Here is a 27,110-nt window from a genome sequence, read left to right as displayed (position 1 = left end):
AACAAATTATTTCTATCAAGATAAATATAACTGCGTTGCGAATACAAACGAATCAAGCCGACAACTTAGAACAGGAAACGCATTCAACTTATATTCAGTCCATGAACGTGTTAATAATTGAAAATTGTGAACTTTTCATCTACCGTATCCAGAAAACCTCACTGCAATTACGATCTCCAAAGCAATGCGTGTTCGCGCGGCAACGCAATCAAAGCCAGCGAATCTAGAGTCGATCGTCTCGGCGATGGGAGGGAACATTAGAATAATCCCAAAGCGCAAAGGGTTAACAAGAAGTTTTCAGACATCGATCCCGAGGCCGCGCTGCAAAGAATGTCACATCTACGATCGTTATCGGGGAATAAAAATAGGAGGAAAATCTGGTTCGCGTGAACGCGAGAACTGGCCACGAAACGATCCACGTCCCGCGACGGATTAGCCTCCCGCTGGCTCGGAGAGCTTAAGCTCCCCGATCCGATCTCGCGTGGGGTCGAGCCCGCGCGCGGATATACGCGCGGGACGAAATTCAAGGCACGTTGGAGGGCCGCACGGGCCGCGCCGCCTTACCTTGAGCCTTGTGTCGCGCCTCGCGTGCGGCCTGCTTACTAGCATAGGGACATCCGGACAGGCTCCTGTGCGTGTTCCGTTTCGAGTTGACATGGCCACGGCCGTTGCAGCCAGGCGTCGGGCATTTCAAAATAGTCTCATGCATCGCCAGAACTGCGAGAACCCAGAGACACGTGGCGTGGTTACAGGATAAAAAAAAGGGAGACAGTTCCGTGAGGCGCAAGTCGCTATCGTCAAGTCACATCCACACGCACATCGAGACGAACCGAAGGATTCAGCTTTCACTCTTTTCTTATTCATTTTTCTTTAAACTGCTTTGTTAACTACAGTCGTTTAATAATCATTGTTTCGATGCGTTGAGTATAATTATTACGTGCGATCGTTCGCGTTCGATGCTTCTGATTGCTCGTTCCAACAGGTAACCGCGCGTGTTGTGTGACAGTATGGACTGGAGAAGAACTATGGGAAAACGTAATGGAGGAAAAATAAAGATAGAGAAAGAGAAAGAGAGAGAGAGAGAGAGAGAGAGAGAGAGAGAGAGAGAGAGAGAGAGAGAGAAGAAGAAGAAGAAGAGTGAAAGAAAGAGAAAGAAAGAGAAAGAAAGAGAAAGAAAGACGAGATGGGATACAACAACGTCACGGGTTGAGATACAAAATTAATGTGTAGAACAGAACAATTAAGTATACCGAGCGGGTAGAGAGAAACTCAAGTAAAGACATAATCAATCCAGTGAAAAATTATAAGACAACAACTTGCAGTTGGTGTATACTGTGGCCGGGTTGTGTTCTGTGTTGGGACAGATGTTGGTAGAGTTCGGACACCGCATATGACACGTTCACTGCCGCCTCAGTCACATATGGTTGTTACGTGATCCTATTCTGCTTATAATTTAAATTACTTGAATTTTACGGAATTCCTCATAAGCGTTGGTTCAGCAGTCAATGTAATGGAACGCAAGTTCCTTATCAACTTAATCATTGTTAAATTGCAATGTTCTTTGAATCGCACTACTGTTTCCAAATTTTTTGAATCTCTATCAGAACAAATTCTTGCGATTTAATTTCTTTACAACAATATCTGAATATTATCACTATATTAAATCGTATATTATACATGAGAAAACATGAGGGTTTATAAGTATAAATATACGGAACTCTTTCAAGAAGGATTCTTTCAAATGTCAATGAGAAAAGATATTAAGAATCCCGTGTAGAGTTCCCAATGATAGAGGAAGAGAGGAACCTTCGGAAACTTAGGTATCGGTTTGATGTTTCTGTAACGCCAGTTCTCGTGTGCCTCATGGTCCAATATGTTTGCAAGATCCGTATGTCTCGCGGACCGTGCGCGCAGGAGTGTGTGATCGGCCCGTTTAATTATACTCAATCGCAGAAATCCTCTGTTCGGTTCCGGCGTGCGCGCGTCACGCGTCTACCGGCTGGCGGCCGTACCGCCCGTGTCTCGAGTTCTCCAGATGTTCGTGGGCACGTCCGTGCCAACGTAGCCGAGTACGATAGTGTGGTGATAATTCTCTACTTAATAATGAGTAGCTACGGTAACGGAACATAACGGTAAATCAAAAACGGAAATGAACGCAATAAATAAAGCTCTCTACCCCGCAAACGAAAAGCACAAAGAATGTAACAGACAAACACATAGACACACATAGTGGCCGGGCGATTAACGCCGGTTCGTACCAATTCACGTCATGATGAATCAGATATTTTCGGTTATTTTCTTTTCTTTCCGTTTCGTTGCGTCGCGTGGCTGTGTATCGACCGGAAGCGAGGAAGCTTTAGAACTCACTCAAACCTAAAAATGAACTCGAGCAAAAACGAAAATCGCGTTAACACCTTCGCTGCCACTATCGCATGTACGTTGTTCCGATCAGTGTTTCAATTATTTCCAATTATCAGGGTTTTCATCGATTAATCGTCTTGCATTCGTGCCTCATGTTAATTTTTATGGTATCGATTAGACACAGTTATTGATGTTCGTCAAATAGTGCGGTAAAATAATACGTGATAACGAAAGTGAGTGCTTGAATGAAAAGATAAGAAAAACATACCGCTCTTGAAGATGGAAAATGAAGTTTTAGTAACAGCGAACGCGTTATGCTACGAATGTCTATTAAGATGTATGAATCGATCGGAAAGAAATAACGTTGAAAGTTTTTAGCTTGTTAGAAAGATAACAAAAATTAATACAGTATTCCCTCGCTATACTTACGCGGTTTAGGACTGGCAAAGTGATTGTAAAGAACGGTGGACATCATTTTGGAAACGTTTGAATAGGTTGGCGAATCAATTCTGTGAAACAGATTTGGGATATGTATAGGATACGATATAAAGAAGTTTAAAAAGCGAAGAAATAGAGAGGGAATACTGAACTATGATTAGCGCTCGCTTGCTCGCTCGCTCGCTCACTACTTCCTTGCCCTGTCGCGTATAAAAGGCAATTTCGCAAAAAGAAGATGCATCTAGGTCACTACGATAAGTAACAATGATCTCGTTGCTGGTTACTTACTTTCTGGCGTCAGTTCATCCTTTCGTGGACAACCGGAGAGGCTGGAATCACAGTAATAAACAATGATAAAGTCCTTTCGTGACTTGTGACTAACAAAGAGTGTTGTGAATATAATCTTATTAATCGGGCAAGTTTCGTAGTTTGAAAATTTCATGTACTTTAATAACTATAAAAGGATCTTCATTTTCATGATTTGAGACGCTTATATAATTTGACCCCTTGTTTAGAAAATGGGATCATTATGTAATATTCTATAAAATATTTGTAAAACGACATTAAAAAATGTAATAAAACGTTGTGGTTATAAATTTACAGTCTTGTGTTGTTTAGTAATATCGTAATTAACGCAATGAAATAACGCAACCTTTCTATTGATTTTGTACTGTAAAGAAATTGGAAGAATGTGTTCATATTTTTAGAGTATCTATGTATAAAGGAACGAATGTTTTTAGGCTCCATCGATGTCTATCGCAAAACCGTCTGCATGAATTATAATTCAATTCGGTGATGACTCGATGTGCGAAATCGTTTCGTTAGTTTCAGTAACGATTCACACACGGTTCGGCTCGGTGTTTCCCTCGTAGCGCGTAGGTGTCTAATCGACCAGGGCAAAGTGCAGAGCGCAGGTTAATTACCGATAATTGCTTACCTGCGGTGGTGAGAGTAGAGCCCGGTCACGTGACCCTGCCCCGTGCAGCCTGGGGTCGGGCACTTGTTGCCCTCTGTAACAAATCAAATCACGACAATCGGTTAGATCTCGTATGGCCAATTGCTATCCCCTACGAACAAATATATCTTTAACGCAATTATAACGTCAATTACGATACCACAATGAGAAGATCATATTTTATTCCTCTACGTTCCAACAGCATACGTTTATAGATTATAAAAGTCTCCAGGATAAAAGATAAAATGAAACAACAGTTTTGATTCGAATTTGAAAAAAGAGGAACTTTTTCTGCAATTATAAAATCTTTGAAAATCTTCGAAAACTTGTTGCACGATAAAATACACAATCAAAGTGATTCGTACGAACAATTTATATGATACTCTACAATTACTTGTTACTCTGCTAATGAAAATTGTTCCCTTTTCAGTTCGAGTGAATGTCATTCATGCAGGTATATAAATAGGCGCGAAAGAGAAGCTCTTTTCCCGCTTTGATTCCATTCACCGTTTCAGATTGTTAACACGAACCGTTTCAGCTCAGATCGAGCTACAACATCGATCTCATTAATTTCAAGCCATTTAATTTAAACTAAAAGCCCGGCCCGTTTATTTCCGGAGTATTTGTCGCTGTCCGATGCGAGTAGTCGACAATAAAGCGTGCCAGTTCTGATTCAGTCAACGCCGGAGTTTAAATCGGTCATATTGTGCTCTTTAATTATTATCAATTATGCGTCCCGTAATTGTAATATCGAGTAAACTGCAGCCTGGACGTCCTCCCCGGCGGCCTCGTCGTTTCCCAGCTGAATTTAATGACCGCGACAAGCCGGTTTGATTGTGAGTAAAATACGTATCCGCGCATCGTATCGGAATCTCGGCTGAATTGTCGTCTGGAACGCGTGACAGCGGTCCGATACGCGGGAAAATGTTGTTATGGGTGTCCTGGTCTTTGTAATACCGGTTGCTGCAGCGTGCGCAACACATTCCGATGCCCACTTTCCCTTTGACCGTCAGACAAACCCGAAAAATTGAAATCTGAAATATACCACTAATAAACGCGGATATTGCGACCGGAAAAATTGAGAAAAATAAAATGTCTGTCGGGTGATGCTTCCTCGTCGCACGATTGATACGTATTAATACTACTTATAAATATTACGTATAAATGATACTTATATAAAATTGTACCAGAAAAGCAGGCATAGAAAAGCTAACACTTCCCATGTCTGAATATGTTGCCTGTTTCCACTGGGCACATTGCTCAAGGTTGCACAGTGTTTGTCGTTTATTAATAATCATGCGAGAATTTGTATTTTTAATTGTCTTAATTACTAAGCTTAGTCATAGTAGAATTTTTATTGATTATTTAAAATATTGTATTTTAAACTATATTAAAATTCATTCCGGGTCGATGGTCTTAAAAACACTATGGAAACTAATACGTTAGTCAAGAGGATGAAAATATCTGTATATGGCTACCTTGTATTTTCTTGCAGGAGTTACGAATTTGCGAGTAACCGCTGGGATTTCCCTATCTCGTAACTAAGCCACAGAGATTAACACTCTCTCTCGATCGGCCTCAACATCTCTGTAACACAGGGAACTATCCCCATTATTACTATTGTAATGAAACGAAATTGTCCATAGGAGTAACTATTTTTTGTATCAATACATGAAAATATTGAAAAATGTACAATTAGAAAAATATAAAATAGTGCGACGCGAATTCAAGAAGGTAAGGTTCCTTATTAATTTTAAAAAATAATTGCCGAATAAAATATTCCCAAATATAACACATGAAATCTCTCTATCGCCTACTGAACGTAAAAATATATGAATTTTCAAATGCATCAAACTCCGTTCAGATTAAACAGCGAATACGACCGTGGGAATTAACGGTAATAACACGTTGCGCACCGCGTTGAACGCGCCGATTCAATTTAAGTGTCGGAACTTTCGAAAAATTCTGTCCAATTTTTTTCCCGAGCCCCTCGCGTTCTTGCGACCGTCACGAAATTGCATCGGGGACATGCTCAAGCAGCCTGCACCATCTGCCGTGTATGCAGCAACTTAATGGCTTATACGGTGCACGTCACGTACGATCGTGTTCGTGTTCTCAGGCTGACCTCGCGTGACGAGGCAATTATAGGTTTCCAGCACCCTGTACGTAGCCCAGAAGTACCAATCGGCTTCGGATGAGACCATCTAGCCGGCCCTTCGTTTCTACCTCCATGTTGATTTCGACCAGATCTCGCGTATAATTATTTTTCTTCCTTTATGCCATCGTGATTAGATCTTACATCGGTGCACTGTGTCCAGTGAGAATTATAATTCTAGTCGTTATATTATAGGACACGATCAACTGCTTCTTTGTAAGGAGTTTCGTCGTTGCTAGCAACTTAACACTCACTTATAACACTCTTCAACGATACTGAACTTTTTTCACGGTTTCCAACATTCTACTTACGAGCCAGATAACCCCAGTTTTGGAAAATTTCAATTTCAAAAGAAGAAATATCAAACTTTTAACTTTAAAACGATTCCCGCGGTAATTGTGGAGTTCAATATGCTGTATAGGCACAGATATCGTATTAATTCACCATTTGTTACGTGAAAACGACAAATGACACCTAGTTTCCGCTACTATTCCTTATGTCGGCACGGGTATAACATGCATACGCTTTTGTCGATATTCCTGTGGAATATTCATATAAAGGCAGGAACATACATGCAAGACATTAATTGCAAAACATATCTATAACCTACGTTTCACTCGTACAGTGTTAACACATCGATTGCTATGTGTGACTGAAATAATCTTGCTTTCAAACGATTATCTATAAAACACGAATAACGGTATAGAATAGAAACTTTATAATCCTCCAAGCGGAAGTTTAACCCCTTGTCCTACAATTTCTTCCATAACTGTACTCGCTAAGATAACTTTGTCACCAATGGCTTAACAAAGAGCAAAACAATGTTCAATTCATCTATATCTACCTTTATTTCAGAGGATAACAATTAATAATAAAAAAAATAGTATTTCATTTATACTCAAAATAATTCAGCCACATTTAATTTCTTTAACTTCCTTTTGAGAACTTCCTCACGAGTCAGAGTCAATATTGCATGAGGTTAAAGGCATCCGATTTCAAAGAAGAAATCGAGATTCCGTAATTTTTCGTCGTATTAACGCCCGATAGCCTGATAGCTCGTCACAGCTGCCGGTTCCCCTGTGTTCCTTCGGTTCACCGAATAAAGTATGTCGCTAATGACGTCACGTATCGTAATCCAATTTACGGAAGGTGGACCGGCCTTAAGAGAGGAGGCGGGCGTCTAAGCAGGGATCGAATCGGTTCCCTCGCCGGGTTCGCCTTCTGGAACGCGAAATGACGGCCTGATGAAGTTTCCCGGCATCATCCTGGTCACCGTTCCGAGGTTGGCCTTAGTTGGCTGGAGGGATCAGGGCCAAAGGAGGATTAGTACACGACAAAGTTTATAAAAGTGTGCTCGCTCCGGAGGAACCCCTCCCTCCAACCTAAAGCCTCGCCCCAACCTCCTTTGGGTTCCTTCATCGATGTCCCACATCGAAACCCCTGTAACACACGTGACGAACCTACCTATGCGTCGTTCGAGCCGTGTCTTTCATATCGAGAAACATCGAACTGATCTCACGAGGGATGAAGCGACTTAATACGCAAGATAAAGATCGCGAGCCCGTAAACACGGCTAAACGGGATTATCGGCCTGAACCGTGGGCGGCGAATAAAATTCGTCCTAGTCGGTTTTGTTATTTATCAATCAACAATATATGGTTAAAGGTTAGAACTGCTCAACCTTTCAACATGTATTCAACCGAATGATAATTCGTCATTTTACGAACTATTACTAGTAGCCAAATGACAAAAATGTATTGCTTCATTATTGTCGTAAATAAATGATTCTTGGTTTTTTAAATATTAATGAATTAAAGTAACATGTTTACTAAATAATAGACGTCTTTATAGGCAGAAAAATTCGTGAACATTAAAAGTTAGGACGTTGAGTGCTAAAAATGCTAGTTCCATATGTGTTAAGGTAGCTAGTCTTTGCTTTTATATTTTACAGTTATGAAAGTGATAAAGGTGCTTGCTCAGAATATCAGGGTTTTGATATTTATGCATCATTCCAACGTATTCACCTATTTTTTATTCCAACAATACATCACCAAAACGATGTTTGACTACTATCTCACACCACTTGTTCCAATATATTCACTTTACCGCACTTTAAACACCGCATTGCTTCCATAATCGATAAACGAATCAATAAACTAACCTGCAATGCCACGTACTAAAATTCACATACTTTACATCATTCCCATACACAATATACAAACCCAAAGAACATCTGCTCTCCCGTTAAAACTTAAACACGACGTGATTCCAAAGATCATCGCGCGAGGTACGAACAAAAAGGAATAAGAAACGATCCGTGTGTTCGGTGAAAGAACGATACCGGGATTCCAGCTTTTTAATTAGCGGCAAGGTGAAAAAAGGAAGGAAGAGGATGGCGAGCCGGCTAAGTGAGGGCGAGCGCGGTCGGCCACTGTGCCGGCGGGATTAATAAATTAGCCGTAAGGTTTTAAAACGGGCGACCGGCTGCCTAAGCTCGGCCGAAGAGAGGGAAAAAAGAGCGAAGGGGCAGATAATGGTTCCGGTCAACAAAATGAATACCGGCACGCGCTGTTCTTTCCGGATCTCTGAATAGACTTGTAACGAGTCGGTTGGTTCGGACCTCTCCGTTCTCCCTGCTTCTCGTCAGCGACCAGGCCGGCTGGCCCGCTAGTCGTCCTCGTCTCTTTTCCCTACGGGAACCCGTGGCGGACACCGTTCGCCGGAGAGAGGGTCAGAGGGAAAAGAGGAAAAACCGGATCCGAGGGGCGAGAACGGGGATGAGTGCCGGCCACCGAGGGTGAGGCCGTGGCCGAGTGTGTAATTGTGTTATTTTGTTGCCATTTCACGTGAGGGTCACCACGGGAGGGCCAGAGGTGTACATAAACACCAGGATTGTTTTATTCATTCAGTTCTCGGTGGTCACCACCCGACGCGTGCCGAGTTCTTCCGCCTTTTTCCTGTCATTCCCTCTTCCTTCCGTTTCTTGCATCATCGTTTCGACGTTACCCGCGCATCGAAAACGAAGAAACTCGCGCGAAGGAAACACCGACGATTGAAACGAGGGTTCCGAGCGATATTGTTTCTAAAAGAGTTAAAAGAAGAGAATCGCGTTTATTTTAATCATCCCATACGGTCTCCCGCGTGCTTCTTTATAATTAGCCAAGAAATATGCGAGTAGTAAATCTTCATCACCCCTTTGTCAATACTTTCATGCACTGTTGTGCGAAGATGTTTGATATAAAATTACTTAATCACTCTGTAAAATGATGAATAAAGGACACAGCAATGTATTGTTTAATGATTATTAGCTAATATCAGTATCCATTTATTCCCATTTGAAGTCTTCCTACGTACGTCCCGATATCGCAAAGACTTAAAATTTCTTCAGACCGCCAAAAATTAACCAGACGTCAAAAGTGATTCAGCCTAAACTGCTAATATCTAATTGAAGACATTTTGCGAGCAGTGCATTCGCTGAAGCAGGAAGAACGTTCGTAAGGAAACGACGATATCCAAATTGCTCGCGAAGTGGACGCGCCTCGGACTTGGACAGCCGGTAGACGAAGGATTCTAAAAAAAAAGAGTAAGCGGCTCAGGGAACAATCACGAGGCACGTATTTACACGGGGCGGCGCGCGCCCTTAACGCGAGGGTAGAAGCCCCTGCGCGCGAGTAAAGGTCCTTTTTATGCGTGCGGTCGCAAAGGCAGCGTAAAATTGAGTTACAGGGCAGTTTATTTTTTTATTAGCCAGGCCAACCCTGCCTGCCGCACGGTTTCAACGCGGAAAGGGTGGTGTTTGCGGCCGACGGATTTCCCGATAGCGGTTTTATGGCGTGTCAACACGCTCTTACGCGGCCGCTGTGTTCGCGCTGGCGTTGAACAGAAACGGAAAATAAAAAACAGCGCACGGACGGTTGGATAGAGGGGCGAGGGGAAGAGGAAGGGAATCGCGCGTTGCACGCGAACCGACGGGCTAAATCGAAAGGATCAGGAGCGGAGCGTAGCGCGCGCGGCGCGAACGACGGAGGCGAACGAGCCCGCCGATTAAAACTACGGGCTCCGCCCGGGTCCGGCCAGGCCTGTACCGCCGTCACGCTTGTAAGTATGCGATTAATCGTGCCCACTTATCGCGGGCCTGCGTTTATTCGCTGAGATTTCCGTGGTGGTGGATTACTCCCCCGCTAATCTCAGTCTCGAGATCTTTTAATAATCGACCGCGCCGCGGAGAGATTGACAGCTCGACGCAGAAAATTCTCGAAAATAAATCAGGATAATACGAGTTTCAGTTTGCGTAATCATCGGAGGATTATCATTATACAGTTTTAATGGCGAATACTTCTATACGTGGATTTAAGGGCCCCGAGTTTTTCTTATTGCTGCTTGAGAGGATTTTGTACGGTACGATATGAAAGCTTTGGAAATAAATGTTCACGACTGAAGTTTCTTGTTTGTTTGCTTATCAAGGAAATGTTATTATGGATTTTATTGAGAAATAGTTATAGCGGATTTTGTATCGCTATATGAGAATATCGTGCTATTGACAGTTTCGGAAGTATTGAGTTTGAAGTATCGTCCTGTCAGGTTGTATACTTTGTATACACGCTTTAAATCACTTCGGAATATTACTCCGGTGTTTTAAGATCGTCGAAGAATACTGTTACAGTGTTCCCTCCACGCGTCTATCCGCGCCAATTCACTTCAGGAATGTTCATCTCCGCAGGTTCAGCCGGAGAAAACGCTAAGGGGATAATGAGGACAGGCAGCAGAGCCGCACGGTGGTAATAAGGTAGCGTGGTGCGGCTGGGATGCTAGTCACGTTTCTAGCTGCTGACAGCTGCGGCTTATACGTATGACGTGGTATCAACCCCAAATTTCCCCGCCTAAGCACATCGTGTCGTCGCTGCCCTAAGACCCTGGAATGCACTCGAACTCCCACCTGTCACACCGCGCAACGCATTCCCCGCCGATATACGAGGCATTTCTTCTGATACTTCTGTTATCCTTTCCTTTCAATTTCTAAAAAATTGTCATTAGCAATCAATACATTTTTCATTTATAGTCCACTGAATTTTGTGATCATCATTGAATCGCGAATCTGGCGCATGTGTAGCATATTTTAATGTACAGTCAGATGTGTATGAAATTTTTATTTTTATCTTCAATTTACTGTTTTATTTCATGTTGCCAATGAACTGAGCAACACCTGTAGCCTAATAATGATTTAAATTTATAATGTTGGTGATATTAAGTGTGTGAACAATTGCAAAAGTGTCAATTTGTTCGTCCCATCGGACAATAAAGAAAGAGGAAAATTTTTAAATGAACTAACGACGACCAATACATTGTGTAACGCGTTTAAGAGCTAAAAATATTTTTCAATCACAAAACCTCGAAAGTATCGAATATCATACAAAACAAGGAAAAGTGACAAAATTCCAACGAAGGTTGAAAGAGACTCGATATAAAAACCGACCGTTAATTGGTCGTTCCCATCGAGTCACTGCACCGTGTTGCATACACAGTGTCGTTCCGCGATCAAGTGAATAGTTTCGAAGCGACGACAAAGATGAGGGCAAAGCAGCTATAGCGGAGGATATGGAGAATAACTTTACTTTGAGAGACCTTGATTTCACCATTTGAGTCATCGCCCCTCGCTTCGTAATTATTGATTTTCCGTGCTACCCTAACTGCCCTAACTTCATAGAGAAAGTAAGAGAGAGCGAGCTAGAGAAAGAGAGAGTGACAGCGATCATCAGAACGAGGGAGAGGAGGAAGCAGGTACGTACAGAGAAAGGGAGACAAAAGAAGAGCAGAGCACGTGGGAGAGTCGAAAATGCCTTCATCCCCCTCTCGCAAGGGACAACGCGTTGAACGGTAACCCTACCGCAGCTAGCGCGGCCCTTATCAATGTCTCCACGAATTTCTTAAACTATTCTCTATTTACATTCGAGGAGAACCGAGCCGAATCCGGGGACGACCGGTTTAAAAGGCAGCCTGTATTTGCTGTCGTTAAAGTCTCGACGGGAGACGCGAGTCGAATATATATTCGAGGGACTCGCGCGCGCACTGCCGTCGAATCCCCGGAATCACTTTACACGGGCCGTTTTGCGCGGGTGTGTTTCCCGAAACGCACGGGCGCGAAACGCCTAGTTGAGATTCCAGGAACGTCGTCGGGGCTCATACGATAAGACATTGGAATTCTCACCTCTGCTGAGACTGGACGTGGACATGGACATTCCGGACCTGCTCCCAGTGTCAAAGCCGCCAAGCCTCTCCGGCATTTTCATGACATTCTCTTGTTGACCCGTTCCACTTCCGGTCAATGCGTCGCCACTGGTCGTGCTGCTAGACGTGGTGGTGCTGGTCGAGACGGCGGTGATGCTAATGCTGATGCTGGTCACATTGCCACCGTTCCCGCTACTGGTCGGGTTCGCGTTAACGTTGCTCGCGCCACCACTGTTATTATTGCTCACGGTCTTCGCGGCTACGTTACCGTTACAGCTACTACCGTTACTATTGTTACTCCCGTTAGTTCCGTTCGTCGAGTTGCCACCGTTCGCGGGGTTACAATTCGTTACGGCGGTGACACTGACCACCCCTTCTCTGGCTATGTCTTGAATCGCGCTGGCAGCTCGAGAGCCCAATCCAGCCGGTTGCAGGATCGTATATTGCTTAGACGAGTCTGGACTCGTCACCGCCGGCAACGGGCCCGTGGGACTTTTACTCCCGGGTACCGAGCTGGGAACAACCTCGCGTCTAGCCGTGTGATGGGCTTCTTCCTTCGGCGATTTCAATTGCAGCAGAGAGACTGTTGAGGAATGTTTATCCTCTGCCGCGGTCGATATGCCCGTCACCGGCTGTGGTGTCGGCATCGTGGGCCCTGGTCCGGGCGTCGGGTAACCGACGAACGTGGCGGCTGCCGGGTATGGACCGATAGGTGGAATTGCTGCGGATGGCACGGCCACTGACGGCGTGCCGCGACCGGTGCCCTTCGAATGGTCCGTATTCGGCGGCCTGAACGCTGACGTCGCTGAGAACGGAGAATTCGTCGGGGGCGACGACGAGGATGGGGTCGTTGCGGCGTTTGGCAGTACTTTCATGTTCCCTTCGTTGTATTGCCTATGGTAGTTCGAGTAGAGTTGATGCTGCTGATGTTGCCTAGCCGCGTTCTGGGGTGACTGACCGTTTCTGCACGTCCGATCTCTGTCCCTGTCGTTCATCTTATCTCTGTCAGCGTCCTCTTTATCGGCGGTCGGATCTGACATGTCGATCTCCAGCTCGTTCGATGAGTCGTCCACCAATTCGTTGAAGTCCGGCGGATCGTATCTAGAATACTTGTCCGTTTGCCGACCTTGGGGGTCCACGTGGCTACCGACGAGGCTCCTGTCGTTCCGTTCTTTGCTCGACAAAGATCTTACCGGAACTGGTCGGATTTTGCCCGGTTCGTTCGGGATCACGTTGTTCACTTGTCCTTGAATGTTCGCACACTCGATCTCCGTTTTTATGAAACTATCCAAGTCCTTTTTTGCTTTTATCGAGTGCTGTTGAAGCTTATTAAAGTCCTGTTGCTTCAGTTGCTGTTGCGATTTGGTGTTTCGATCCTGTTGACCACGGAACGTGATCACGTCCTTTAGGGAACAACCGGCGTCGTTGCTGGCTGTTGACGAGTTCGATATGGAGGGCGGCGACAGTTTCGGGTTGTCCTTCTTTTCCTCGAACAAGTTCTCGAAGTTCGATTCATACTTGTCTTCGTCCGAGTTCCCTCTTTGGTACAAGGAACCTCTCGGACCTGGCCAGCTTCCGGACAAGCTTTTCAACGCTGCCTCCGTTTCTCTGATCAGAGTCTCGTCGTCCTCGGGCTCTTCTGAGTGTTTGCTTGACTTCCTCGCCGGGCTGCCAGAGTTGCCTGCGTTGAACGCGCGTTTCTTTTGTGGCAACGGTATGTTCTTCCCTAGGTCGTTCACCTCCAACGATTTCCTGGTCTCGTCATCGCGCACACTTTTCCTCCGGCGTTTCGCGGCAGCATCAGCTGTCTCCATCTCTTGCAGCACGGTCGGTTGCGCACCCTTCTTGTTGTTCAACGGTTGCTGAAACGGCTGCGGTTGTTGTTGTTGTTGCTGTAGCTGCTGCTGTTGCTGCAGTGGTTGCTTAGGATTCGGGTTGACGGATTCCGCTTCCAGCTTCCGTTTTTTGAGATGAGCCATCGCATTCTGGCCACCCGGCACGCTGGTCAGTTCCACCCTGGAACACAAAAATTCCAGAGGATCAGGAAATCTGCTCCCTCATCACGGATGGCGGTGACGGTTTGTGATTTGTTTTTTTTTGTTTTTGTTTTACGGGTGCAACGGTCGTCGGTCAACGGACGACCGCGATCTAACGACAGTATCGAGCTTTGTAGCACGAGGGCTCGCCGGCTCTCTCAGTGTTTCCAAACGATCTCGGACCAGCCGAGCCCGTTTCTCTTCGAACGGCAACGTGTCTACAGCTTTTGTTTTTCGATTTCTTTTTTGTTTTTAACCGTGCGCACTCACAGAAAGCCTAAGGGACTGCCCATTCTAGAAACTTCACCTGAGCTTTGCGGAGGGCCGTCGATGGCCATCGCCCCGAATCCTGGGACTACCCGTTCCATTCCAGTCGCAACGATTACTCCGATGATCTCCAGTCGGTGTTCGGTCGTCGGCTCAACGGCGATCCTCTCCTTCGATCGAGCACACTCGTGATTCCCCGTGATCTTCGCGTCCCAGACACGGCCTTGACAATTCGTCCCGACGCGATCGTGCACGCACCGACGTAATACGCACGCGCGCGCGCGCGTGTTCACGCATTGGCCACGCGTGCTCGGCGAAAAACTCGTTCGTTCGTTCCACGTATTTCTATGCGTGCACACTTACAGACTGAACTTTCTTTTTTTCGTTATTTTCCGTGTTTCCGTTTTTCTTTCTTTCTTTCCTTCTTCCCTGCTCACCCTCTCTCTCTCTCTTTTTTGCGTCGCACGAGTTGCGCGGAGAGCCCCTTCCAGATGGGGTGCTCGCGAGCTACTGTGCTATGTTTAAGTCCGTTCGGGGGTGGCGATCTTCCGTACACGACGGAGGGGATGAAGGCTTGCGCGAGCAACCGGCGGCTTCTGCTTCGCCGCGAAAAGTGGGGGGCGGGTTCTGCGCACTGTCCACCCCTTTCGGCTTAGCTGGAAACGCGATTCCCAGCCTCTCAGCACGTCCCCTTTGCTCACCTCACCGACCCCCCCTGCCCACCCCCTACCGCAGACTTCCTGCGACAGCGGAGGAGGGAATACTGTCCTCCTTCTCCTCCCCCTCCTGCCACCTTCTACCCTCTCTCACCCCCGGGATGCACACCAAGCTCGTTCAGTGTGTTGAGGATACGTGTACCGTACAACATCCTCCGTGCCTCGTACTCACCCACATCTTAACTTCCACCCCCGACCTCCGTCCCACCCCTCTGCCTGTCTACGTGTACCTGTGCTACCTGGTTCTCTTTGCTGCCTTTAAGAGTCCTGGCAGCGCTGGTCCCTGGCTGGGAAACTCCCGTTCTCTCCGCCTTTTCTTTTCCTTTCGGTTTTTCTCTTAGCTTCTTCGATTCCGTCTCGTGCAAGCCGACCGACGTCCGATTGAATCGGTATTAACAGCAACCGTCGAGGCGATGCCTCGGGGTCATCGGGTTATTTACATTCGTTACCGACATAGAACGCGAGTAGAGAACAGCTTAAGCTGTACTGTTTGATGAAAGATAGTGTCTGAGCTAAGTTTGACTTCTGCCCACCCCTTTTGTAAAATGAATGAACAAATATATTTGGTTCATTGATGATTATTTTGCTATTTTTCGGTGGTAAGATACTCAGTGTTTTCTTATTTTTGGAAAGATATAATATAACATTCAGAGACTAAGAACTTAATAATAAATAATGATAGTGAAGAGGTTTGTATACAGCATAATACCGAAGACTAATGTAAATGGGTTTGAATTAATGTATCAAGCACGAGATATGTCTTCTGGTATAGAAGTTGGCTAAGGGCAATTTATCGACCGACCTTCGTCCATAGCTGCAGCTATAGCTACCCTTTGAAGTTCGTTATTTTCAAACGATTCCCGTGTCTGTAACTCGTCCATGAAAAGACGGAAAATCTAGTTTCAATCGCCAGGACAACACTCCGTCTGTTCGTACGGTTTAGAGCGATAGCGGCAGCCTGCAGCTCGAATTAGATAAACCCTGGTTCCAAGAGGCAGTGCAGGAAGAAGAAGAAGAGCAGGATCAGCGTCAGCGCTTAGCGGAGCTTCCAAGGATCTCGGGAGCGAGAGGGCTTTCCTTAAACCCTAAACCCACCTCAGACCACGGGGGCTCGGAGTTTAGAGCAACGAACTCCTAGAAAGGACTGCGGGAAGAGAATGTGGTTCCCGACTAAAATCGGAAGTTAAATCGCGCCAGCAGCTTAAGACATTATCACTTTTCTTCGCTGGCCAGTTGGTCCGGCGGATGACTGCCAGTCGATTTCGAGAGTGGAAGGAGAAGATCGGACAGGAGAGCAAGGAACAGCTTGAATCCCTTCCAGTTAGGGATCAATGCTTCCTCATCCACCCTCCAATTACGTGTCATCCCTTATGGCCTGTGGGGAATAATTAGAAAGCAGCCCTTCGTCGGGTCCGAGTGCTCGCGCTTGTCGACGCATCGCGAAAAGTTTAGCTTCGTTTTCGTACCGTTTGCGCCGCAACTGCTGTTAAAGTCTCTGGCTGAGCTCGTAACTCCAGCTGCTTTCTTTGACTTCATCGGAGAATACACGAGGCAGGCGTTTGCAGAAGAATTCAGATTGGTCATAAACGTGTCTGGATATTACATTCCTTTTCTACTTGAAATATTATTCGAAGTTCTGTAGACTGTATTTCTTTTAAATTAACAGTTTATCTTGCTGTATTGTATAAAATAGGTAAATAAGTAAGTCAAGTCTTATGAAAAAGTCTTGAATTCCATTTTCGTGTTCCATAACTGTGGAAAGTTTTGGTCAGAAGCTTTCCTTTGGTTTTCAATCTGTCAATTACATTATGATGCATCAGTAAGTGTTATACGTAGTACATATCAGAGTTAAATAAATTCAATGAAAAGTTGAATCTCCGAAATGGAATATCATCGGTAAAATAGAAATTGTACGAGGATTTTGAAATATTTTGGAACGTCAGGTCTCTGGGTCTGTATTGGCAGATAACGGTTCGCTCTCTCAACGGGCATGAAGATCTCGACACCTCAAAATCCGTACTCGTCAATTAATTAGCAAGTGCCATTCGTAGCGGAGGAGATGGTTACCCAGGAACACGAAGCTGCAGAGCGGCCGATGGCGCTCCCACTGAAAGGATTAGAGTATTAGGCGACGTCACGTCACCAGAGTCTAAAGGAGCCTTCTTGGAACTGTGCTCTTAGAGATAGCCCAAACTTGCACACCCCTGCTTTACCGATGGTTCTTTAGTTACTCCCCTTCTCCTTCTCCATCGTACATCGTCATCTTCTCTGTGTGTTCTCTCTCCTTTCTTGTTTCTTCATTTTACTTTCTCTAGTGTTCATTTTTCTTTTGATACCTTTCATTATCTTTTTTTCTTTTTCTTTCTCCTATTCTTCCTCTGCTCTTTCTCCCTTTCAACTGTCTTTGTTGTCAAAAACCTTTCTTCCGTCTTCTATATCCTATTTCTTTTCTACAGTTTCCTTTCCATATTTTCAGTAAAGCTAAATCGAGTAACGTGTAAAAGATTAGAGAACAGTGTAGGCTGAAGAGGCTTTCTTAATGAAACACGTAGACTCCAATCTAGAAATCGTTAGCAGTAGATTCAGTAGATGTCTCTTGTATTGAATACTGAGCGGAAGACATAATCACATGTGAGATATTAGAAGCAGGTATTTTCAATATGAAATATTTCCTCCGTGAAATCTTCATTCTAACCCAAATGAATTAGAATCATTTTCGTCACTTGTGTTCCGGCTGAACACCCAGCGGGGGTGTTCTGGCAAAAGGAACTCGTACATCTTTTTCTCGCCGACGTTCAGGGCTGGAAAAGGGCCGTTGCTGGCGGATGCCGGATAATTTAGGGGTCTTTCACGCGTGGATAATGGGGAACTTGGCTAATGCACCCCACTTGGCACCACGTGGATTCGCGCGAGTTCTGCCTTGCTCAGACTCTTCGTGTTGTCTTCAGTTTTCTTAATACGCCGAGTCCGATAGGCGAAAATCATTGTTCCTTAACTAACAACTAACACGAATCCCATAATATTATTTCTCGCCACAAGAGGCACAAAGACTTCTTAAACATGAATTTTGAACTCTTAGCTCTGACCTCCTGGAATGTTGTCTCAAAAACTTCAGAGGCTTCTTTAAATCAATGACAATATAACTATACATATTTAAAATGAAATTTCAATAGAATTTCCTATTTTAATTTATATGAGATGTGAAAATGTGTATGAGAACAAGGTTGGCACATATTAGAATTTACCTCGACAGTTGAACAACCACTAAGGAAATTCCTAAGGGTAAAAACTCAATGTAGAATTAATTAAATATTAACAACTGAATATCACTCGAATACAATGTTTCAGGATATAATACGCACAATCAGGTTTAGGATGAATACTTTTTTAACGTACCAGGAATAGTACCACGCTGTATTGTCTGACCGTCGACGGTCGCATTCTACTGAACATGATCCCTGTCCGAGAAACCTAACGAATTGGCTTTATTTCGAAGGGGATTCTGTGATGCTGGCCGGCATTCTCTGTCTAGCGGCTTTCATGGCAGGGGCCGAGGGAAAATTTTAAAGCGGACTCGTGTCGTGGCATTAGCGCAAGTGGAGGAAGAACGCTGTGACTGGGACAGCTGCTGGGTTGGACATCAGTTCGCCGCTCGGCTCTCGGGAATACCCCGTCCCTTTACTAACTATCCGCCCTTACGTCAACCACTCTTCTCTCTCTCGCTCTCTCTCTTTCTCTCCTCCTCTCAACCCCCTTTCTTTTCCTCCTTACATTTGCGATGGCCGGTACCCTCGCGCGGAGACTGACGTCTTAAACCAATCGAATTCTGATCAAATATTTAACGCTGCCGAGACCAACGCTTTAAGTGGCTCTTCCATCGCCGGACCCTGTTCCTCTCTGTGAAACACCTTACATCGTTGTCCTGCGCCGTCGAGTTCCTCTTTTTCAAGCCGTTCTAAGCGAGAAATATAGTCCCTTATTTTGGAAGTTTTAAGTGTTCCTCCTTGAGGAACTGGCAACACGATTTCAATGGCGCTGGCCCGCACGCTGACCTTCCATCTTCAACTTTCCTGGCGGAAGTTACTTTAAACTGGGAATGGACGTCAAAGTGGTGTTTATACATAGTCTAACTTGAGCACCTTCAATATTTCATTTGCTGGCAATGATGAGAAAGGATATTAGAAGTGAACGCAATTTAATGTAGTTTACATTATTTTAGCAATAAACCTCGATATAACGTAATTTATAGTTATACAGATATTACGAAAACCAAGATAGACTTGTCAGAATTTCTTCAAGAACTGTTACAAAAGTGAACCTTTAACTTTATTCTTCTTCTATTCATACTAGTAGAAATAGACAATTCATCAGTCCTATGTCATCGGTTTGAAATTGTCTCTTGATTTTCCGAGACGTTATTTCTATCGATCCAAGATGCGTTAAACGTTTCTTGCTTCGATTAACGGGGCCGTTCACGGCTGAACTGGCCAGGCCCAATGAAAACGTTGCCTTTTTTGTCTCTTTCAGCATAAGGCTATACGTCACGCGTCCCGGTTTCGAGGCGTAATTAAAGAGAGCGCAGAACAGCGTGACGCCTCGGGCTTGTCTGGGGTAAGGAGCGGGGCGAGATGGTCGGGTCGAGGGTGTGGGGTATAAGGGATGTGTTTTACCGGGGGATACTTATACCATCCCTACGCGGCACATATTTTCATATAACAAAACCATCTGCGTGCCGCGCATAACAAATTTCAACTGATTTATAGTGAGGCTGGGGTAGGCGGGCGCAAATTTTCGCAGTTACGTCGACGCCACCACTAACGCAACGCGCCGACGTCAGAAGAAACCTCGGACGAGTTAACATTTCCTTTCGCTAATTTATAATATCATCGTGATTAATACGATACTTCGTGTATAATACTGTTATTCCACGTGTAAAGGTATGCAACGATTTTGTCTCAAATTTTCGAATAGAACGGTTTAATGTTGACACTGTTGTATATTATTGATAATGGTTATGATTCATCGAATTTGGAACGATAGAACTCAACAGCGTAGATTGTAATCAAAATCGACATGAAGGTAAAACACCGAGAAGTATCTGACGCGTGTTTTCACTAACATAATGAGAACAACACCGTCTGATAGGGTTGAAAAATCTATTTTAATATACATGGAGCTTCTTTGTAATCCTTTTCGTAATAAGCAAAAATAAGTATACCACATATAAAGATACTACTAGTATTGTTAAACGTACTCATGTGATTTAAATAACAAATGTGAAGTTATTTTTTAACGAAATTTATGTATATAGTTTAGCATTTCGACTGTTACACGCAGGAGAAATCGGAAAGGATGCCCTAGCAAGTTTTACAGGGATATCTGTGAGAAGTACGACCCTAAAGGGTTGTACGCAGGGGGTTGCAAAGTCGGGTATGTACAGAGTAGAACAGGAAGGGCTGGGGGGGGGGGGGGGGGGTTGTAAGAAGGGACCGTACTCTGACCAACCGACGACGGACCGAGCCATTGGATCGATAATGTCATAGTGACAAGTACCAGCGTGTGTATCCTTCTTATGCTTACAGCAATATTATATCTACACGAATAAATTCAAATAGTACCTTAAAATGTTTTTCTTGGCAAAGCGGTATACCAGAATCACGAAGTATTATACTGCACTATACCAAATTGCTGTTTTCGAGTAGAACGATGTAACTGTAACGTAATAATTTTTGTTTCATCGACAGTATATGTAACATTAGCATTAATGGCTTTCCTGCGACTGGATACGAAATGATGTATTCCACTCCTCAAACTGTAATAATGACCATAAACTACGTTCATAATTTAATGATACCGTTATCCTGTTCCGTTCTATTACGTCTAACGTAACAATCTAGTAAAACTGAAAACAATTTGTTAACATTTACATTATTCCATGCTTGCTCACACTTTCTACCAATATTCGCGTTATTCAAACTGTGTTCGTATATAACGTAAACATCATTTAAAGAATTCATCCGATATGTTATTCCATTAACAGAATAGTATTGAACGATATATTGTACGGTCAAATTCATATCTCATGATTGACAATTTCATTATGCTCGTTGAGATAAGACGAGCGGCATCTGTACGAGAAACGCGGTGAAAACTAACGTCAGCCGGAGAGTTCTTACTGTAAAACGCGGTAGGGCAGTAAATCCTGAAACGAACCTGGAATAAACTGTCCGAGCTACGACCATAATAATATGCCTCCGTCGACGCCGCCGCCAGATTGTTACGGCTTGTTGGAATTGCCTCTCCGAAAACCAGTCCGCTTCGCAGTGTTCTTGGATTACGATGCAATTTCTCGAGCCTCATGGGCTTGCACTGATGACGGCCCTTAAAACTCAAAAGCCCTTTCTGCCGAGCTTTCTTCGCCGAAATTATGTGTAGCCGTGTGTGTCGATGAATTCGAACGATGCCACCGGCTGTATCCGGTGTCACAAAAGTTTTTCGTCGAGCGCATCTCATGAATAAATGAATCAGTCATTTCGGCCTGGTCACAACTACGGCTCTCGACAGTGTTGCATTTTTTTGTTTCTTTTTCTTCTTTTTCAGTAAGTTTGATGGCTCCTGAGTGTGCTATAGAATATACACTCATGGTTGTGGCAAGATACGCGAAAATTTTCGTTCAACCATTTCTGGGATTATAGAAATTTGACATTCATTATTTGTATTATACGTTAGTACACTTAGTTCCTTCGATTGTACTTTACTGTACTGAGAATTTAGTGTAATCGCGATAATGAAATTGTTCCAGCATTAGTTACTTTCAGTTTGGTTCGAACATTATTTACGTTCCACGCGGAATCGTTGACTCGAATAGTTATACCGATAAAATATAGCTTCTATTAACTAGAATTTCGTCGAATACGGCTCTCTCTTCCCCCCATAAATACCCGGAGCACGGTAACTCTCTCATTCAGCGCCGCGAAGTGTTATACGCGCGTGTATACGGCCATAAAGTGAAAAAAAGGTCCACAGCAGTTTGTTACCAGGAGCAGTTGTAACGGAAGGGCACGTATCGGGTAACATGATTACAAATATATCATAACCTTCTTCGCCCTTTCTTCGGGAACACCCTGAGAAGGGCTACGGGCCTGGAGCGGGAGCGTGTCCTTCGACACGCGATACACGTGCGTCGCCTGTCGATGCGGCTTTATCGCAGCAAATCACTGCCGGCCCGAAGAAATAAAGACAAAGGGCGCTGGCGGGGGATCGTAGTAAGTGAAAAAGGCACGTAGCACATCCCTCCCGCTAAATCGAATTGACAGAGCACGCTCCTTGTGTACACTACAAACGATAAAACAGATCCACGAGAATCCTTCCTGTCCTACAACTGGAGACTCGTCCAATTCGTGTACAGCTTTTTAAAAACTAGTCTCCAAATTAAATATGAAATAAAAGTTTAAACTTTTGACTTCTATTAGCACTCTAATCAAATTGGCACGTCAAGATACATTCAAGGAATAAAAGGTTGAAGCAAACAGCACCGGAAGTAATTCATTAAGTAACAAAATGTATTTCAGCATTCAATTATAATAAACACTTCTCATATAATAGAAAAACTAATTTTCCTAGTTCACACGCCAATGCCCTAAGGTTTCCAAGCGATCGAGCAAATCGTCCCTCTTGGAGAACCGATACACCCCTTTCGGGCCTGGGGATGTATCTAATGAAACATCACCGTTTCCTCTAACGGGAGGAACGTAATTTGTGCGACAGTGAAACGGGACGACGCGAAACGAGAGAGGAAAAGATTGGTCCAGTCGGCAGGCCGACTAATATAAGAATATTATGGACAGGGAGGGAGCGATCATCGTATCGCGGATCAACGTTTCGGAAACTGGGACCGTTCCGCAGCCAGACAGTCAGATATCTCGGAATGTTTTACACCTCATTAGGTAACAATGTGTTGTTGCCAGGGTGAATTATATCGGGCATGAGACGCCCGTCAAGACAAATGGCTCGAACCGGAGGTAATTGTGGGCTTTTATTAGCTCTGGTTTCTCCTGTTGGCTGCAAATCGCACAACGCCGGCTCGCAGACGCGTAGGCAGCGACGCTGCGAGGCAATACCGGCTTCACCCGGCCAAGGCAACCCTTCTCCCCAGCTCCTTCTCATCTATTTTCCTTCTCTCCGCTGGTCTACCCTCGTTCGACCAATGTCTTTCTCTTCTTCGCTCCAACGATCCCCGTACCGCGAGTCGTGTTGCTAGCTGCCGCGTAATTACTCGCGTGACAGTAATGCAGGAATGCGAATCTCGTCTCTCTAATTCCCTCAGCGTCATCCCCCGTCACTCTGCTAACGGTTGAACTGTTTAAATCAATCCTTCTTTCCGTTTTTGAGTGCAGATTCAAATGATCCGCGAATTGACTCCTGACTTGATCAAAATTGTTAGAACATGTGACAGCATTTTATGCGTATAAATTGTAGGATATGTAACGAATTTTCATGGGTAAATTACATTAATTATTCAATTATTGTGTTTCTGAGAGAGGAAAATACTTCGAAGCTTTTATCGCTCGTTATTGTGTTCATTTCTAGCGGCACAAACTTCCAACAAATTTCTTAGTTACCGCAGACCCCGGACACGCTAGTGTTAGTGGATTCTATACACGTTTTGGGTTATTTACGTGAAAGCGGCAAAGTGTAGCCGTCGACGTTGGTTAAAGTATGCCCGAACGGATCGGCAAGATTAATGTGGTCAGCGTGTTTCTTGAGATATTTCACATACTTGCAAGGTTAATTACTTCCCCGCGAAAATTGTTGCGGCCAAGGCACCGTCTGTGACCCGGGCCAAAATATTCGTTGACTTCGCTCTCTTCGATTATCTTGTTCGTCAAAGCTTTGGTTGCTTTAACGAACGAAAATCCGCGAAATAGTTCCCCATACGAAGGAAGAACGTCACACGAAACTCAACAAATAAATAAGAAATTTTTCTAACAACTAACTAACGTTCATCTAGAACAGTTCAATCTTGAATCCTAAACTTCTTTACAGCATTCAACGGAAACAAGAACTGCACTTTGCGCGTTGAAAATTTCCGTCGATAAAAATGAACTAAATAAACCAAGAACTTAAAAAAAAGAGTTCATTACGGTATTTTTAAATATTCCGCACACTCGCGTGTCTCGCGAACGCATAAAATCCGCAAGTCTGTTCCGGGACCAGATTATTCGCGAAATAAAAGTGCAGCGGGGTTTAACGACCCTGTTCCCGTCGCATTTACCATAAATGCCGGCGCGAATCCGAAAGGAATAAAATTCTCTTTCATTTCTCATCCGTGCCGCGAGCTCTCTCCCGGCCGAAATCGCAGTATTTTTTCGGCGTAGGGGGAGGCTACGACATTCCGAAAGGTCGCATTTTCGCGAGAAGAGTGCCTGGTATCCACGCGTTATTACGCCTCTAGGAGGTACAACTCGCTCGAGGCATATGCGGGCCAAGCTTGTCCCCGTCCCTCTTTCGTTCGTAGTTTCGCCCGTGGTTCATGTATTTATGCATTTCCACCCGCCCGCTGCTTCTTGACTAGACTCCGGCGTACGCACACGCGCTGCCCCGGCATTGTGTGCCAGACGATTTACATGTATTGCTCCTCGATGATGTGCCGTAAAAGATGGCTGGCCGAGGGGCGAACGTGTAGCCGAGGAGATAGAGAATTGCTTTTAAATTAGCGACACGCAGTTTCTGTCGCTTTAACGTGATTCACTGGCGGCGATATGAGTTACCGCGCTGAGGAACAAGTTCATTTGGTTCTTCGGAGATGCAACTGACACAAAAAGTGAGGAAATTCTGGAAGAGATGACCACACCAAAACGAGTTACTTTACTTCAATGCATTTTTAAGATCAAGGCATTCGAAGTTATATTTGACGTAACCGGTTGCGTGTAAAGGAATAAAGTTCGTATTTGGTAGTATAATTGAATTGAATTCCCGCGGACAGAAATCGGTGAACAAAATATTCCCATTAATTTATATGAATAATCATTGACATCTGGCGAAGAGCGAATGAACAAGCGCGGAGGAGGTAATTAAATAAAACTGAATCGCTGGGAACTGTGTAAGCTGTTGCATCGTATCAGGAAGTTAAATCATTTCCTCAACCAAGGGTTTGTAATTAATTGTTGTACAGCACGGACCATTAATTAGTGCACGGCCGTCCGGTATTATCGCTAGTAATGCAATCGAGCTCCGTGCGAACGTTATCCTGAAAATTATTATTTGAAATTTCCGGGATAAACTGGAAGACACCGTTAACGCAGAGCCGCGATATCAAAGTAATTTTCAACCGACAGGATTTCTCGTCCGCGGCCGAACGGATAGATCCGTGGTTGCCTTTCATTATGCGGACCGCCATATTTACTCATTGAATTCAATTCGGATTCATTTACGGTATGATTTACTCTGCGGAGGCGTACCTGAGGATGGTGATGGGAATTTATTGGAGACGGGGGTCGTACCGAAAACGGGAAAGGAAGACGCGGCCTCGTCGGGGGTTGGAGGCGAGGTCGAGAGGAGAGCACGCCGAAAGGGACAACGGGTAACGAAGGGCGAGTCCTTTTCTCATATTCTGTATCCCATATGGTCCCTCGTAAAAGTTACAAGAGCATCTTTTCGAAATTCAGATTTACCGGTACCCTTCCGCGTTTCTTTCGCTGTTCTAATGGATTTCATCCCTCCAGTACTGTTATATCGAACTCTCCATTCTTGTATAATCATTGTATTAGGTCATCTCACAAGCAATATCGTTCTTTATGTTAACTTTTAGTGTAAGAAATTAATACTTAGGATTTTGTTTAATTATCGACATATTCATCATTGTTGTGTGTACTGTTTTCTCATTTTTTGATTAATTTTCTAACTGGAAGCAGTAGACTAGTTTACATTAGAAATTAAAATGAAAAACGATATTACTTATGAGAAAACTTAATTTATAATAATTTGTGTGACATTCCGAATAATTTATATTTTTAAGATTGGAATTTCAGGCAGAATGTTAATACATTGAAAGTTTTTGAATGAAATTCGTTGAAGTTGTAATGGAAAATTGATATTTATAACTGCTAGTAAGTACGTGTACTGAACATTTAATGATTCAATACGTTTCTTGGAATCGTACTTTTTATAATACTGACTGACTAAGGCAGATTCAAACCTTTTAAAGGGGATCACTGGACTATAGATGTCTGTCCAGCACCATTCCATTGCTTTGAATGCGCAGTATACTGCTTTATTGGCGGATACTGAATTTCCATTCGACCCCTGCATAAATAAAGCAACATAGGGCCATTCGGCACAGTAGTTTTTTAAAATGCATGTAGCCCTTAAATCAAGACAACAATAAGTGAGTCCAGTTACTGGACACGGGTGAACGGGTCTGGAATATTTGTTGCATCCTTACCCTCTGCTAATCTAAGTTTCGAATCGTCGAATTTGCTGACTCTAGACTTCCTCGAGCAAAAAATTATAATTAAAAAACAGATTTGTCAACTGCTGCGAACAGTAAAAATGCTGAACTTGACAAATAAGGATTGCAGCTTCCTTATCCTAAGAAAAATTCTGAATTTATAATTTGTTAATCCCTCAAATTCTTATATGGGTATATTTTTGTCAAAATTCAATGCAGCGTAAAAGTCATTAGTATTTCTTCGCGTTATATATGATTTAAATAATAGAATATCTCCTCTAAACATCAAAATGAGCAAGAATCCTGCCATTCGTACAGCAGTTTATGAGTAGATTGAAATGTGCCTGATCAACAGGGGTCTTGGAGCGCCACAGGCCGAAGTGGTGTCGAGAGTGGGGGAGGGGGAGGAAGAGAAGGGAAGGACACACCCCCACGAACTCGAACATGAATTAAAGTTTTAATTTCTCTAAATCACTGTTCGCCCTCGAGCGCTTTCCACCAGACGGTC

General features: G+C 44.1%; 1 protein-coding gene across 10 annotated transcripts in view; it reads right to left on the bottom strand.

Annotated features, from left to right (window-relative positions):
* Positions 1-27,110, bottom strand: part of LOC116431675 (uncharacterized) — a 346,182-nt gene that overhangs the window by 18,798 nt on the left and 300,274 nt on the right. For 8 of the 10 annotated variants that reach the window (XM_076368232.1, XM_076368234.1, XM_076368237.1 and 5 more), the window contains 4 exons: positions 12,115-14,150; positions 3,737-3,809; positions 3,088-3,128; positions 565-717 (listed from right to left, as the gene is read on the bottom strand). In XM_076368232.1, coding sequence (XP_076224347.1) covers positions 565-717; positions 3,088-3,128; positions 3,737-3,809; positions 12,115-14,150 — 2,303 coding nt within the window. Of the gene's footprint in view, positions 1-564; positions 718-3,087; positions 3,129-3,736; positions 3,810-12,114; positions 14,151-14,477; positions 14,994-27,110 lie in introns of those variants that run through there. The other 2 variants (XM_031987442.2, XM_076368235.1) reach the window with 2 other exon arrangements.

Source organism: Nomia melanderi, chromosome 6 (genome assembly GCF_051020985.1).
Source record: "Nomia melanderi isolate GNS246 chromosome 6, iyNomMela1, whole genome shotgun sequence".
Lineage (NCBI taxonomy): Eukaryota > Metazoa > Arthropoda > Insecta > Hymenoptera > Halictidae > Nomia > Nomia melanderi.
This window is presented reverse-complemented; position numbering and strand designations above follow the sequence as displayed.